Here is a 17,246-nt window from a genome sequence, read left to right as displayed (position 1 = left end):
GGCTACCCCATGGGATCAGTTGGAGATCACTGTTAAAATCGTCTAAATTGTTTGTGTGGTCCACTATGGTGTGTATATATCATCCAAGCCATTCATCTGATGTGCCACACCAGGATGAATGTATTCCTCACAAATCAGCACATTCCACAACTCACGCAGCCCCATGTGATTTTAAAGGTCTTTGTAATGATTTTACACTGCACCACACATAGATGAATGGATTCCTCTTAAATCAGCCTTATTTTTAAGCTAGGAACTAGAATGAGATGGCACTGATGACGAAGGCAGTGGATGTCACGCAGTGACGCAGATAACATGATTGTACACTTCCTTTTCCTTGTAATTATCCATATATAGGAATACTTTAATTAGAATTGATTCTAATTAGATTTTTTTTTAATAATATTTCCTTGTATACACATATATATTCTTTATTTAAACCTGATTTTAGATGAAGAATAATACGGAAAAATCAATTGGAATTTATTCCAATAATTATCATGGTCTACAAAAGTCTTCAATCACCTTTATTTAACGCTCAGGAGCTAAAATGAGATACTAAATTTGGCTGTACATTCACTCGGATAGGTGCTACAAAAAAGAAAAATGGACCTGACCAGTGGATGAGATGGCGCTGCTGACGAAGGCAGTAGATGTCACGTACGCATCTTGATTGTACACTGCCTTTCATTGCATGCAGTTGTGCGAGGAGGAATCAGGTCCTAATTAAAAGCAAGGGATGATTTAGGCTAATGGTAATTAGCAAATTCCCATGACATCATATTCCATCAAAATCACCATCACTGAGAATAGAGATGCATGTAAGCGCCAATGGTCTTTAGTAAATCCCCATGACATCATATCCTAGCCGTGAACTCTAGTTCACGATAAACCATCCAATCAATGTCTAAGTAATGAACGCTTAAACAAAATTGGTCTAAATGAGTAAGATCACCTGACAAGTGTGATTAATTAGTTGGGCCCACCATGTAGATGGTCCAGCTTACCTTCTAGTTTTGTTATATGTATTGCCAATAAGTCACTAAAATGATGGAAAATTGTAATCCACGTCTTGATCCGAATTCAACTTGAAACCATTTTTAGATCAAAACCTTTTTTTAAAATTTGAAATGTCCATGGATTCCTATTTGGGACCGGATCCAGTGCTCGTGGAGGCACAGTAGATACTGTTGCCTCCGATGTCAGTGCTGCTTACCTGACATAGATGGAATAAATCTAAACCATTCATTTGCTAGGCCAGGCAGTGCATGGGCTACGATTGAAATATCACATTGTTCAGACCATTAGAGCCCTTTAATTGCACCAAACAAACAAATGAACGCCAAAAAAAAGAGAATCAGCAATGGCTCACGTCCGGTAACAAAATGTCCATTTATTAGATAATTAAGATAGTTGATAGGGCTATAGTAGGCCCGGTAAGGTCATGATATGTACATGTGTGGCACAAGGAGGCCGGACAATGTGCAACCCACAAGGCTGGGTGGCCAAACCCCATAAGGCCAGGGCATGGGCTTGCCAGAGGGCCCAGTCCAGCTCCAAATCAAGCCATGCTGTCTAGGCTTGCCGTGGGTCAATATTGAATGGCCCTACAAGACCCATTAGCCAAGTCAAATAATAAAGTGGGCCTAATCAAGAAAGAAATGACAATTTAAAGACACTTATTATCGACTCCCTATAAGTGTGCATGAGTAGTTTAAAGATGTATACATGGAGTCAAGTTGTGTCAGGCTAAAATGACTTGACCCCAACCCTGAACTGAAAAATGATCAGGCCACGAATGTTGGGTCCAAGCCGGCCCAGTCAAAAGCTGGGTTTAGGTGGTCAGGCTGCATGGGCCATTGCCACCGTTGAGCTACCTTTCTATTGTGACTGTATAGGAGATTTCCATCTACCAGCCATGGACGAGTGGGAGACCCAAGGACACAATCTCGTGCTCCTACTGCCAGAGATGAAATTGTGTGTCCCATCATCCATGGGTGGTGAGATCGAATCCTATCCACACTTTCCAGCCAACTTTCCAAAACGTGTGAAGGAATCGAGTTTGGAGATTGTTGGCCTCAATCAATGGACATCTCTCTGTGTGTGCCCTATAGCCTGAAATATATTCTTATAAGATGCCACGAGTTGCGCGCTATAAATACGAATCCAACTAGGAGAGTTACAATTACAGAGAGAGAGAGAGAGAGAGAGAGAGAGAGAGATGAACCTGCTCACGGGACAAAAGATCGAGAGGGAAGACCTCAAACCTGGTGATCACATCTATGCATGGAGGACGTTATACATCTACGCCCATCATGGTTCCCCCCCTTCTTTTTTTCCTATAGTCTTAGGCCGTGTTCATGGTTTTAGATTCAGTGACCCTGACGGACTCATTCAGTCTCGAGTCTATTTGTAATGGATGAGTTAGGGGCTACTCAGTCGAGTTGAGCCGAGTCTGCCCCTATTTTGTAATTCTAACGAACAGAGCTCATAATTGGGCAATCCAGTCCGTTGGTCTGTTGATTCTCATCTGGGATGGAGCATGCCTTAAAAAAAAAAAGAAAACTGGTTTCCAGCTTGGAACAATTGAGTGACGTATGTTTTTCACTTGAATCTGCATTATTTTTCTTAACCAACCATCTTAGCATTTACAGGCCACCAACCTGAAATTTGTTTGGAGCGTGGTCCATCAACAGCGATCCATAGCATATCAACAGTCTGGATTGCCTAACCATGGGTCCCACTTGAAAAATCTTAAACTCTAGGAATTGCGTATATGCACGGTTTTGACCAGACGGGTCGCATGGTTCAACATCCTAGTTTCCCTGAGTCAACCCCCAAGATTAAGACTTGAAAACACAGACCGATGCTGGTCTTGACCAAGTCTGAGTGAAACAGCTAGCTAGGACGAGTCCTAGCTAAAACAATAGCCATGTTTAATTGGGCTACACCACAATGATTTTCTTACACAAGAATCAAGCAAATGCACATCTTGGTTGGGACACAACATCAAATCAGTGTAGAGCCGGTGGTATGACTTAGCGTCTGTGTACCAGTGCATTCTACCTAATGAGTGGATCAGCCTAACTTTGTATCAGGCAACCATCATTTTGTGCCCCCACCATGGTTTATACGTGCAATCCAATCTGTTCATCTGACATGATTTAAAAGATTTGAGGCTCACCTGAGTTTTAGATCTGCCAAATGCAATAGATGATGAACATGAGGGATTCCCATATTCCATATCAAACTAGTGTTTCCTAACTAACTATCACTGCTCCATTGTCATATAGGTATATATATTGGCGATGACGAGGTCATTCATTTCACTGAACCAAATGGCAAAAAGAGCGTGTCTGGATTTGTTGTTGAGTCAATATCCCCCTCTATGCCATGTCCCAAATGTGGAGGTCCGAAAAAAAAGACATACAATGGAGTCACAGTCTCATGCTTAGATTGTTTCCTGGATGGATGCGAACTCAACCGCTATGAATACTCTGTTTCATGGCAGCTGTTTTGGGAGAGCCGAAGAGGTACATGTAGTGTTGCTGAATCAGACCCGCCAGAGATAGTCATTAAGCGCGCCACTTCATGCATCGAGGAGGGCTTTGGAGAGTACAATTTGGCCCGTAACAATTGTGAGGACTTTGCTTTCTATTGTAAGACGGGCAATGCAAAGAGAGGGAAGCTGGGCCAGGCTGACTGTAAGATCCTTTGATTTTACACGCACCAGATTTGCATATAATACAAAATGACCAAGATTCTAATTCAAGTAATGTAAGCAATAATCGGATTTCTAAATCATGTAAATATACATGGATGGATGAGATTAACAGCGCCAGCAGTCTTGTTGATGTCACTGTGAAGATGAACTTGAAGATGAACTTAATCTTCCACATCTTATATCCTTTATGAAAACCTCCCAACAAAGCTATGATTTTATTTGTGTGTGATGAGACCCAAGCATGTATTTATAGAAAAGGAAGGCTAGAGAAGATTACCCATCGCATTTTTCTCTGAACCTGTGCACCATGGTATTTCATATCCACCTAAATAATTGTATATAGATTATGTTCCAGGTGCTTTGCCCCAAACCTATTTGTAATGATTACAATTATAATGAGGCTCACCTGATTTCCAAAATTGAATAATCCAACAATTAGATAAAAAACGATGATAATGTATGTTCCTACCTAATAGAAGTCTTATATTTGCCAGAGAAGTAACTAAAGGTGTTGTTCTAGCTGTGAACACTTTTGTTGAACTAAGGAGGAGGAACAAAAAAGAGTAGGTAACCATAGCTTTTATCCCACATCGTTGGTATGCCTGATGTCTACTAATAAATAGAATGGAAGAATAGTACTGACTTGTGAGCTATACATCTCCACTACAAACTTCAATAAATATTTTCTATTAAAGCCTAGTCCTAGATAAGCATATTTCCAAGCAGTGGTGAGGATGATAATGATCATCATCATGTGAAAATTATAGACATTCAGTATGCACTATATGCATCTACATAATTCTTATGCTAATTTATGAAGGCATGCTTTAGATGACTGTATGCATACCTTGTACTTGGATTGCTTATGCCTACCTATGGTGGATGTTTGATAAGTATTTTGATATTTTGTTCAAACAATTAAAATAAGAGAAAATTGTCGTTTATTTAAAAATAGTGAGAGCAACATTAGGAGTTTCCTTTCTTGTAAAAAAAAAAAAAAAAGAGGAAGAAGAAAAAGAGAAAATGAAATTTTGTAAGAAACGAAGAATAAGAGCCTCTACAACCGAAATCTCCGGATCTTGCTTGGTGAAGCTCCATCTACAAGATTATCTTCTCTAAGGGTTGTATTGGGAATTTTCTACAATCCTTGGTGAGAATTCATTTCTTTGATATTCTTTGTAATCCATCTTTGAGTAGCGTATTTGAAATATCCAAGAGAGGTCTCTTGATGATTGTACTTCAATTGTTTTGATTACAATGAATTTGTGCCGGACTAGGTCTCGTGGTTTTTTCCTTTCACAACGGAGGATATATATTTTACACGAAAAATCTTAGTGTCTCTTGCATAGTATATGTTTGATGATTTGCTTGTTTGTGTTAGAAGTATTTTTTATATTATTAATCTTTTATATATATATATATATATATATATATATATATATATATATATATATATATATATATATATATATAAAGAAAAAGTTATACAGTTTCCCAACATTGGTTTACATTTCCAAACATGAGCCGGCAAAAATGGATAGACAGGGTGAACTTCTTACAAACTTTATGGTTGGCCACATCTAGCATCTATGGTTGCAGGTGGCAGATAATCCACGTCCTGCTTTGTCCCTTTCACACCTCTTTTCAAGGAGAACAATGACAAACAAATCTGCTTAGGATAAGCTTATCCTACAAAACAACTTGAGCGCCACACCAGATGTTCTAATTGACATCCAATACTTATATCATTTGCTCTTTCTTGTTCTCGTTGTTTCCAGAGATCGGGCTGTCCCAAAAAATCTGTGAACAGTCGGATGCTTGCAAGGTAGGTCTGATCCAAAAATGTTTTCACAGTGAGTACTGTTAATATATTTTAATGTGTGCACTAACACACCAAGAACCCATTTTTCATTTATTTGATACTCTGTTTGGGCATGCACACTCGATCACAGACACTCTGAAATTGTAAGCATGCAATAATTTAAATTAAGCTAAACTGATTAAGTTGTTGAACTTACCTTTGACAAGTCATTTTCCATTTGTGGTAGACTCACAAGAGTTTCAACATCAGGTCAAGGGTTCAAATACCCATAGGTGGTGAAATGCCACTATAGGTTTGGGCATGTGTGGGTGTGCTGTGTGTGCGTGTGAAAAAAAAGCATCATTCTCCAAATTAGATAGGAAGAACCATTTGATATTTTTTATAAAAAAATTTAACCATTAATTAAATGCCAATGAATTTTGTAGTTATTCTAATGATTTTTTATTTTTTATTTTGCTAATGATACATCTAAACAATAAACTACGATTTTGGACAATCTAAATTGAATTAACATTGTGGTTATTTGCAAATCACATTGTTTTTATGTGGTCATTTGCAAATACCCTATTATTAATGTGGGAATAAAAAAAACAATATTTTATTACTTCTACCATTTTTTAAAAATATTTATAATTACTATATATTTTTATAATTTAGGTTGGTTTTTTAGTTTATTTATTTATTATTATTATTATTATTTGAAATTTCAAGATAGTTCATGATTAACTAGTTGAATTTAGTACAGAATATAATTAAGTTTCATGATTTTCAGTACAACTAAACTCAACCTTGACTAATTAAAATCATGTCTTCGATGTATTTGTCATATGTGGTTTTGATGATTTATTTCTACATAACCATGCGATGGTAAGTCCCATATATTGAATTTTATTGGCCACTAGTCGATGGGCTTCCATTAAACATCCTAAAGTGGAGATCTCATGAGCCGGCGATGGTGAAATAGGATACTATGTCCCAGTTGTCGGCCTACGCTAGGTGATGAACCTCCCGTAGTGACTTTTACGCTTTATTAAACTGACTAGTTGTAAATGGAATAATAACGGTTGAGCTAATCATGCATTCATAGCATATGGGCGATGACGAATGATTAATTTTGGATGCTGTAACACGTGCCCTTAGTTGTGGTATCATTTTCCTAGCTCCCAGACCATCGACTAATGACCCAATTTCAGTAAGTTTGGTACTATGCATGTACTATGTACTTTCACTGGTGACCGGTCATATGCATGAGTTTCACCCAAAAGCCAACTGGATGAGCATCCCTAGTTGATGTGCACTCATGCACTCATGTGTTTAATAAGACTGTATCATGTATTGTTTTGAATGTCTTCCTTTTATAACTAGGCTTACCTAATGCGGCAGTATGTAATCTTGAGAAAAATTCACACTGAGCTAGGTACTCATTCACGAATATATAACCGTACAGGTAGTGCAGGTGGCCTAGATGATATTCATGTTCATATTGATAAGGAGCAGGGTACAATTGTGAAAGATGCATGGTTGTATCTAACAAGAGAAGCTGCGTGATCTTGCAGCTTAGTTTATATGTATTTTAATATTTTTTATGTGGTAAATTGTGTATTTCTTGTAATTGTTAACATTAAGACATTGGTTTGTATAAGTTATTATAGGCAACTGCTCGTATGTTTGAATGTGTATGAAGATTCCATTTATGCTTGATTTGTTCCTATTCCGCCTAAATGCTCACTTTGAAAGGAAAAAAAAAAGAACAATATATATATATATATATATATATATATATATATATATATATGTGGAATTTGTATTTTTAAAGGTTAACACTTGAATTTTTAGAAAACAAGTCATTTACTTGGGTTCAAAAACTCGGGGTGTTACATTGGCCTCTTGGATTGTTATCCTAGATCTAGATTAGTGTGATTCCGCAGCATAAATCCCAATAGAGAGTATGCAAAGAACAACTTTATTTTATTACCTTTAATAATTTTCTAAGATGACTATATACGTATATAATTTAGGTTAGGTTTGGTTGTGCAGAATATATCGAAATTTTAGGACATTTCATGATTAACAAACATAATTTATTACAAAATATAATTAAATTTCATGATGTTTGGTACAACCAAACTCAACTAGCTAGTTAATATTAAGCCATGTAAGTAAAACTAGTTGAACATAGATGGCTCAGCTCATGGGAACCCCAGGCTCTGAGGCGGAGGGGGGCTATGCAAAGATGATAGCGGTGCTCTCATCTTTGCTTTCTATGTTGGATAAGTGTCAGTTCTAACAATAGAGCAGAATTAAGAGCAGTTTGTGATGGTCTTTCTCTTTGTAGATCCTTTGGGTTAAGTATGGTGGAGGTGGAAATGGATTCAAAATTGGTGGCGGATATGCTTAATGGTAGATCCCACCCATCCTGGATCTGGAACCCCTGGTTGAAAAGGATAAAAAATTTAAAGCAGTTGGGCACCTTTGTGTTTAATGTCATCCTAAGAGAGGGAATGCTCCAGTGGATAGCTTGGCGCACTCGGGTAGCGATCTCCAGTTAAACGTTGTGATCACAGTGGTCAAGGACCTTTCCTCTTCTTACCAAGAGCCTATTTTTCCTTGACAAAGTTGGCTTGGGTGCCAATAGAGAGATTAGTTAGCCTTCTTTTTGTGTAGGTTCTTTTGTAAAGTCCTTCGTCTTCTCCTTGTGCTCCACCTGGGTTTGTTTTATCTCCAGGCTGGCAGTTCGGGAAATCTTTTACCTGTACATGTCTTTATCATATGAAATGATAGATCATTTTCTTTTAAAAAAAAAAAAGAAAAAAAGAAAAAAAAAGAGACTATGGTTGAAGCCGACATGGTTGGACATCAAGTTGGGGTGAGTTTTTGGGTTTTTGAACTATCATGTAAAATGGAGCAATTCTTCTAATAGACATCCATGCTTGCCCCAATGGGTACTGGTGTCAATTTAAGTTTTAATTGTATTATTGCACTATTGCATGTGAAAAACCTAGGTACATTGAAAAAGGGATACTAAGAAATTGAACACTCACTCAAACTCTAGCTCTCAAATAAAATTTTACAAGTCATGAATACCAATCTATATGGCACATAAATTTAAAATTAACTAATTTAATTTTCATTCTAGCTAGCTAGTCTTCCATTCCCAACTGATGTGTTGGAACCAATTCTCAGCGGATATATATGGAGAATCAGTTTTTGCATTGATTCTCAGCCACAACAAATTAGTCTCCGACTAAGTTTGTACTCTTATCTTCAAGAAATACAACTAATTTAATTTTCATTCCGCTAGTCATCAGTCTTCCATTCCCAAATGACGTGTTGGAGCCAATTCTCAGCGGATACTGGGGCATCAGTTTTTTGCGTTCATTCTCAGCCACAACGAATTTGTATTCTTATCTTCAAGAAAAACAACAAATTTAATTTTCGTCCTGCTGGTCAGTCTTCCATTCCCAAATGATGTGTTGGAACCAAATCCCAGCAGATACCGGCGCATCAGTTTTTGCGTTCATTCTCTACCATAACGAATTTGTACTCTTTATCTTCAAGAAAAACAACTAATTTAATTTTCATTCTGCTAGTCAGTCTTCCATTCCCAAATGATGTGTTGGAACCAATTCTCAGCAGATACGGGAGCATTAGTTTTTGCGTTCATTCTCTGCCATAGCGAATTAGTTTCCGAATAAGTTTGTACTCTTATCTTCGAGTAAAAGCTACTCAAGAAAAACAACTAATTTAATTTTCATTTTGACTCGCCAGTCTTCCATGCTTGACCTGACAGTTACCAATGCCAATTTCAATCTTAACCATATTGTTGCACTATTGTACATGAAAAACCTTGATACATTGGGAGAGTATGATATATACAAGATGCACGGATACTAATTAAGAAATTGAACACATGACTCAAAACTCTAGCTTAAATGTTCCTAACCCAGCAACCCTTGGACTGATTCAGTAGTCAGGTGGGCTGCACCATAGGAAATAGTTGGAGATAAGTACCACTGTTAAAAATCATCCTAATTTTGTGTGAGGTCCACTGTTGTTTGTATATATCATCCATGCCACTGGTCAGACTGCCACTCCATGATGAATGGATTCCTAAAAAATCAGGACATTCCACAACTCATGTGGGCTGCACCAAACGAATTTTGAGGTATCACGCATGATTATACACCGTTCAACATGGCCCACCTAGATATTGAATTCAATTGATTTTTAGTGTCCATAGTGAAAATGCGTGTGCGCACCTAAGCCTTGGCTCTAACTTGTTCCTAACCCTAGTAGGCTGAAAATGACCAGACTCAACACAAGGTCAACCCTATAATAAAAGAGTTATGTAACTAAATGTTTTTAAAAGCCTCAATTTTAGAATTATTTTTGGCAGATATCTTTCATCCATAATAAATCCTGCCTATAAATAGTTTGGATTATTGAAAAATAATTCTAAATGTATTGATAATTATATCATGTGTATGTCGATATAAAATCATTAACGAGTAAAAGCTACGTGAGTGACAACTAGGCCCGACACTTGAGGTCTAGGTCCCAATTCTAACATAGGCCTAGCACAGTAGGCCCAAGCCCAAGCTTCGAAATGGTTTGGATCCAGCCCTGAACCAGCATGCATGGCCCGAAACGTGATGAAATACCTAATTTTCACTCAAAACGTTCAAGATGCATCAAGCCGGCCTGGTCCAAAGCTGTGTTCTGTTGGTCAGGGACATGGCCCATTGCCACCGTTCAGATACCATTCTACTTGTGACTGTGAGCCAGAGATGAAATTGTGTCCAATCATCCATGTGTGGTGAAATCGAATTATATCTACATTTCAATTCCTACTCCACCCAACTTTCCAAAACGTGGGAAGGAATTTTGGAGATTGTTGACCTCAATCAATGGACAGCTGGAAATGTTCGTTGTGTACTCTCTCTCTCTCTCTCTCTGTGTGTGTGTGTGCGCGCGTGCGCGCCCTGAAGATATTCCTTATAAGATGCCACGAATTACTATAAACGCGCGCCCTGAAGATATTTCTTATAAGATGCCACGAATTACTATAAATACCGATCCAGTGGGGTAGTTAGAGTTAGAGAGAGAACCCTAAAACGCAAGACACCAAAAGTAGTTTTTTCAGAATACCAAACTGACACAGGGATGAACATGATGAGGATAACTACTCCGAATCCACGAAGCTTCTTTGGACTCCTCACAGAGACTTCTCGAATCTACGAGGAAAGAAAGCAGAAAAATAGAAATAAATTCTAAGAAATTCGAAATTGATTAATTCATGACTAAAAACGAGTTCACAACCCTTTAAATAGGGGTACCAAGCAATGGAAAAGAAATCAGAATCAAACTACAACTAAAACTCCTAGAATCTGCCACTTACTATAAATGGTAAACTTACTATTTATAGACGGTCGTGATGTCTACTAGTGCGCAAGGTTTTCGGCCAAAAATAGTAAGTGTCCTATTTGGCTTCACCAAACTGTTCCCCTAATTATTCTAAGTTCTTTTCACATTGGACGCAACTCCTAAAGCTCGACGGATGAAGAGTTATAATCAAACTAAAACTTACTATTTATAGTAAAAACGAAGTTAAAGAAGGGAAACGACCGTCTATCTAGGGCTTTTTCACAATTCCGGGTTGTGTAACCCTGCGTAGCAGGGTTGTTTGGCTAAAGTAGCTCGTTCTACCCCAAAATCATATATTTTACGTCAGGTAACTCATTTCGGATTGCGAGATACACCCGATCTAAGGTCCGACGGTCCGGATCACTTCTGTCGTCGACCGGGCCTTTTTTGATCCATCTTGGCCATGAAACTGTCTGCCACCCGCTCTACATCAGTCTCCTCCACTTTAAAAGAACTCGTCCTTAAGTTCTCATCCTGTGCTGGTTTATAATACTCGGTCAGGTCCGTGACATTGAAAGTCCATGAGATAACCATGTCATCTGGAAGATCAACAATATAAGCATTGTCATTGATCTTTCGAATGATTAGGATGGGTCCAATCTTCTTATTTTTTAACTTGTTGTACGTCCCGGTCGAAAATATCTCTTTGTGTAGATGGACCATAATGCAGTCACCTACCTTGAACACTTTTTGTCGCCGGTGCTTGTCCGCTTATTCCTTATACTTCTCGTTCAAGGCATGTACCTTGGTCCACACTTCCGCATGGATGCCCATGATCTTGTCTGCCATATGTTCTGCTGCAATGCTTGTGCTTGGGTGCTTGGGCAGAGGGACCAAGTCAAGCGTATGGCGAGACACTCGTCCATAGATAATCTGGAACGGTGATTTTCCTGTCGAGCGGTTCACCATGTTGTTGAATGCAAACTTTTCTTGAGACAAGGCCAAATCTTACTGCTTCGGTTTTTCTCCTGAAATACAGCGAAGGAGGTTTCCCAACGTGCGATTCACAACTTCGGTCTGCCCATCAGTCTGTGGGTGGTAAGCACTGCTGAATTGAAGTCGTGTATCGAATCGAGTCCACAAAGTTTACCAAAAGTGGCTAATGAACTTCGTGTCACGATCAGAAGTAATGGTTTTGGGGACCCCGTGTAGCCGTATGACCTCCTTGAAGAATAGATTTGCCACGTGTGTTGCATCGAGGGTCTTCTTATATGGGATAAATTGTGCCATCTTAGAGAAACGATCTACCACCACGAAAATCGAATCCATACCGTGTTGTGTTCGTGGGAGACCAAGCACGAAGTCCATTGATAAATCCTCCCAAAGACCATCAGGCACAGGTAACGGGGTGTAGAGGCCCGTATTTTGAGATTGCTCCTTGGAGGTCTGATAAACATGACAACGTTGTACGGATTTTTCCACATCACTTACTAATTGTGGCTAGTAATACCGCTCTTCCACAAGAGCTCGAGCCTTGTCTCACCCAAGGTGTCCACCGAGGCCACCTCCATGTAGCTCCTAAATAATCTGCTCTCTCAGAGAACTTTGGGGGATGCACAATCGATTCCCTTTGAAGAGAAAATAGTCATATATATGAAGGTCAATGGGGTGACCTTCTTGGTACTTCACCCAAGAATTTTTAAAGTTCTCATCCTCGGTATACAGCTCCTTGAGACAGTCGAAGCCGACCACCTTGTTGCTCATCGTAACAAGTAGTGATGCACGACGGCTAAGTGCATCAACCACCTTATTCTGCTGTCCTGACTTGTGCTTAAGAACGAACGTGAATTCCTGTAAAAATGCAAACCATCTAGCATGCACATGATTCATGTTAGTCTGACTATTAATAAACTTTAATGCTTGATGGTCAGTGTACAGAACAAACTCTCTTTGAATCAGATAATGCCGTCAATGTCGCAGCGCCTGAACAGCTGTGTATAACTAAAGCTCATAAGTCGACCACTTCTTTCGGGCTTCGCTGAGCTTCTCGCTGTAGAAGGCTACCGGCCTGCCTTTCTGTGATAATACTCCCCCAATTCCGACGTATGAAGCGTCATACTCAACCCCAAACAATTTGTCAAAATTATGAAGCACTAAGACCGGTGTTGTAGACAAAAGATGCTTGATTTCATGAAAGCTCTTGTCAGCTTTATAGGTCCACTGGAACGGTCATTCTTCATGCAATCTGTTATAGGCGCGACTATGGTACTAAAATCTCGCACAAATCGACGATAGAAGGTCGCCAACCCGTGAAAACTCTGCACCTCATGAATGTTTTTCGGGATGGGCCACTCCTTAATAACTCGCACTTTTTCATTGTCCACACGAATGCCTGTGGACGTTACAACAAATCCTATAAACAACAGGCTGTCAGTTAAAAAACTACACTTCTTCAAGTTGAGGTACAACTTGTTAATTTGTAGAGCCTGCAGTACCTGCCTGAGATGTTTCCTGTGCTCCGCCTCATCCTGACTATATATCAATATGTCATCAAAATATACTACTATAAATTAGCCAGTGAACATTTTTAGAACTTAATTCATTAGATGCATAAAAGTACTTGGTGTGTTCGATAGGCCGAAGGGCATGACCAGCCACTCATATAACCCTTCCTTAGTCTTGAATGCCGTTTTTCACTTATCACCGGGTCGGATACGAATATGATGGTACCCGCTCCTTAAATCTAGTTTAGAGAACATCTTGGCCCCTTCTAGCATATCAAGTATGTCGTCCAACCGTGGTATTGGGAACCGATACTTAATGGTAATTTTATTGATTGCCCGATTGTCAACACACATGCACTAGCTTCCATCTTTTTTTGGCGTTAATAATGCTGGTACGACACATGGGCTCATGCTCTCTCTCAAGAGACCCTCATGGATCAATTCCTCCACTTGCCCCTGAAGTATCTCACACTCCTTCGGACTCATCCGATAATGAGGGTGATTGGGCAGGCTAGCCCTAGGGACGAGGTCTATGTGATGTTGGATGTCCCTCACGGGGGGTAATCCTTCAGGTAGATCCTTAAGTCAAACTTCTTTGAAGGAGCAACTCAAAACCTGGTGATCACATCTATGCATGGAGGAACATTCAGATCTACGCTCATCATGGTCTTTATTTATTTATTTTTAAATATTTAATCCCCATACTCTTAGGTTGTTTTAATTCATCTTTTTTGAGACTCAGTTCAGTGACTTAAGACGGACTTGTCCATTCTCAAGTCCAGTCTTACCACACAAGTCGGGGGCTACTCGGTCGACTTGATCAGAATCAGCCCCTATTTTGTTATTCTAACAAACAGAGCCCATGATTCATCAATCCAGACGGTGGGTCTGTTTATTCTCATCTTGTTGGAGCTTGCCAGAAAAAACCGCTGTTGGTTTGGAGCAATTGAGTGACCTAAGTTTTTCACTTGAAGCTGCAAGATTTTTCTCAACCGTCTTTCTAAGCATTTATAGACCGCCAATTTGAAACATTCTTGGAGCATAGTCCATCCATAGCAATCCATAGCATATCAACAGTCTGGATTGCCTAACCATGGATTCCACTTATGTACGTGGATGGTGTCTGTGCGCTATAAGTATGGGCAGCTGATTGTTTTGACTAGACGAGTCACATGGTTCAACACATTCTAGTTGGCTTGAGTCAACCCCCAAGATCTAGACTTGTGGTACCGACCCATGCCGGTCCCGAGTGGACTATCTGACACGGACGAGTAATAGGACAATAGTCGTGTTCCGTTGCCAGTACTGTTAATTAACTGGTTATTTATTTTTTACTTATTTATTTTTTTATTTAATTTTATGTATTACAGAATAATTGTTGGCAACCAAACTAGGCCTTCGCGATTTCTTTTGGCATGTTTGGCATTATAAAGTTTAAGTCTACGTTGTTGCCTTTTAGTTTTATTTTTATTATTTTTTATTTTTTTGAAAGTTATTGTTGCTTTAGATATTGGGAAATTTATAGGAGTAATTGGATATGCCAACTTCTAACAAGTTATGATACATCCACTTTCCTGCTAACACATCACCTGTCAAATGCCCTGTCCTTGCAAATGGGCTGCATGGCGATGATTGTCTTACATAAAAGTTAGGCAAATCTATTTATTGTGCAGGACACAACATTTATTAATGGAGCATCTTTAATCTATTAGTTCTGTTTGGTTAACCGAAGAATTCTTGATCTTTTAACTGAAGTATGTTTTGATGTTCCCGGTCAACTAAGGTCTATTTAGGTTAATTGAGATACTTTGTTGATGTCTCAATCGATGAAAGGTGCGAACGATTGAAATACTTGAGTGTGCGGTTTTGTTTCTAATTTGATACGTGGATTATACAAATTGAGTTAATATGGAATTAAGGTTAATATAAGAGATTAAAATTGTGAGAGCTTGATAGCATTTAAAGAGGGAGAAAGTTAGGATTTTCAAATTTATAAGTTATTTCATTCCTTGTAACTTTTTTATTATAGTAAATTGTTTATAGCTTTGTGTTGTGATTTATCTTTTTGGTAGGAACTTTTCCATATAAAATTTCGGTCTTCTCTGTCATTGCTTGAATTTCCTTTCTCTTTCACATTATTTGATTATCTCTGAGGAGGCTATTTTCGTATGCCAGGCAAGTCATGCTAGGACTTGTTGTGTCAATAACATTAAATCAATGAGCAGTAAATAATATGACTTGGTGTCCACATAATGGTGCATCCCTACTAATAAGTGGATCATCATAGCTTTGTATCAGGTGACTATTATGTTGTCGCAGGCCATACATGCCATCCAATCTCTGTTCATCTGATATGAATCACCATGATGAAGAGACGTCATGAAGATTACACTGTTTTGAAACTCAGGTGGGCCTCACCAAGTTCTAGGCATGATTTAACATTGTTTCAAGGCCCACCTGAGTTTTGGATCAGTGTGATGTTCAAGGTCAAGGCCAAACACTAGGTGGTGAACCTGATGGATGATGAGGAGCTCATGCACCATAAAGCCAACCGGCACACCTTGTATGCATGAGCATAACCCAATTGAAAATTTTCATGCTACATTTAAAAGTTTATATTAGAAAGCATGCCTACCTAACTCTCCTCTTATTGTAACCTAGGAATATATATGGGCGATAACAAGGTCATTCACTTCAATGCGGCAACTGGCCAAAAGATAGAATCTGGAGGCTGCTATAGACACTGCGATAAATGTGGAGCTGGGAAAAACAAGACAACCAATGGACTCATTCTTTCATGCTTAGATTGTTTTCTTGATGGAGACCAACTTTACATATATGAATACTCTGTCTCATGGATCCCGTTTGTCTTCGGGGTTGGAGGCAAGACATGTAGCATGGCTAAATCAGACCCACTAGAGGTAGTTCTTAGGCGTGCCAATGAATGCCTCAATAACGGCTTCAGACAGTATAATTTTATCCTAAACAATTGTGAGTCCTTTGCTTTCTATTGTAAGACGGGACGAGCAGAGGCCCCATGCTGCAGTGGGCAGACAATCAACCTTATTAGTAATATTGCTAATGGAGCAACACAAAGCTTCATTCCTGGTACTGTGATAGGCCTTGTGGGTGAAGTAATGACAATTGCATAAAATGACAAGAAGCTGGAGTAGGTGACAATAACTCTCTATCCCACGTTTATGCCTTGTAATATCTACTTTAAATAGCATAGCATGTAAGAATAAGTTGGAGGGACTGAGTGAATGCCAGTGTTAATAAATATTTTCTATTTAAGCTTCATTTTCTATTTAAGCTTCATCGATGATAATGGTTGTCTGATCTGTCACGTGTGATAGCAAGTGCATATTGCCAAGATTTGATGGTTCAAATGAAACTTATGCTCATGAATTTATCTACACGTGTAACGCTAATATCTGACCATTTGTATATATATAAATAAAAGATGCATTGTTTAGATATTCGATCAACCCTGTTGACAGAAATACAGCAAGCCTATATGCACAAATATCTAACCGTTCACATGCAAGATAAATCTATTAGACATCATCTTAGGCCCAATTGTGGGAGGATAGTGAGCCCATGTGCCCCACCTAACTGGCCATATTCACTAAGCTCATGGAATTGTCATTGCCCAAAATAATCCAATACGACTGCTCATATATTTGATATATATAGCCATTGATATATGCAATCTTTGGACTGATTCAGGCTTCAGGTGGGCTATGCCATGGAAAATTGTTGGAGATATAAGTAAAGCTAGACACGAAATGAATTAGCTTAGCTAGCTCACTCGACTTGACTCAACTCGAAA

The 17,246-nt window shown here is 38.8% G+C and overlaps 2 protein-coding genes across 2 annotated transcripts; both read left to right on the top strand.

Moving 5' to 3' along the window:
* The first annotated feature begins 2,173 nt into the window (after positions 1 to 2,173).
* Positions 2,174 to 3,803, top strand: LOC131243968 (protein LEAD-SENSITIVE 1-like). The gene is made up of 2 exons (XM_058243630.1): positions 2,174 to 2,318; positions 3,294 to 3,803. Exons 1-2 carry the CDS (start codon positions 2,222 to 2,224, stop codon positions 3,716 to 3,718), a joined length of 522 nt encoding a protein of 173 aa, XP_058099613.1. The 5' UTR covers positions 2,174 to 2,221; the 3' UTR covers positions 3,719 to 3,803.
* A 3,922-nt stretch (positions 3,804 to 7,725) lies between these two features.
* LOC131244318 (protein LEAD-SENSITIVE 1-like) lies at positions 7,726 to 16,714 on the top strand. The gene is made up of 3 exons (XM_058243948.1): positions 7,726 to 7,811; positions 14,016 to 14,080; positions 16,076 to 16,714. Exons 1-3 carry the CDS (start codon positions 7,726 to 7,728, stop codon positions 16,564 to 16,566), a joined length of 642 nt encoding a protein of 213 aa, XP_058099931.1. The 3' UTR covers positions 16,567 to 16,714.
* The last annotated feature ends 532 nt before the right edge of the window (positions 16,715 to 17,246 follow it).

Source organism: Magnolia sinica, chromosome 4 (genome assembly GCF_029962835.1).
Source record: "Magnolia sinica isolate HGM2019 chromosome 4, MsV1, whole genome shotgun sequence".
Classification (NCBI taxonomy): Eukaryota; Viridiplantae; Streptophyta; class Magnoliopsida; order Magnoliales; family Magnoliaceae; genus Magnolia; species Magnolia sinica.
The sequence above is the reverse complement of the archived record's forward strand: the minus strand, read 5'-3'. Positions and strand labels throughout refer to the sequence as shown.

Excerpts from the sequence above, each read along its gene's own strand:
- LOC131243968 (XM_058243630.1), top strand. The coding sequence starts at position 2,222 with ATGAACCTGCTCACGGGACAAAAGATCGAGAGGGAAGACCTCAAACCT. Across the intron at positions 2,319-3,293 it reads ATACATCTACGCCCATCATG|GTATATATATTGGCGATGAC; the intron begins GTTCCCCCCCTT and ends ATTGTCATATAG.
- LOC131244318 (XM_058243948.1), top strand. The coding sequence starts at position 7,726 with ATGGCTCAGCTCATGGGAACCCCAGGCTCTGAGGCGGAGGGGGGCTAT. Across the intron at positions 7,812-14,015 it reads CTCTCATCTTTGCTTTCTAT|GAGCAACTCAAAACCTGGTG; the intron begins GTTGGATAAGTG and ends ACTTCTTTGAAG. Across the intron at positions 14,081-16,075 it reads TCAGATCTACGCTCATCATG|GAATATATATGGGCGATAAC; the intron begins GTCTTTATTTAT and ends ATTGTAACCTAG.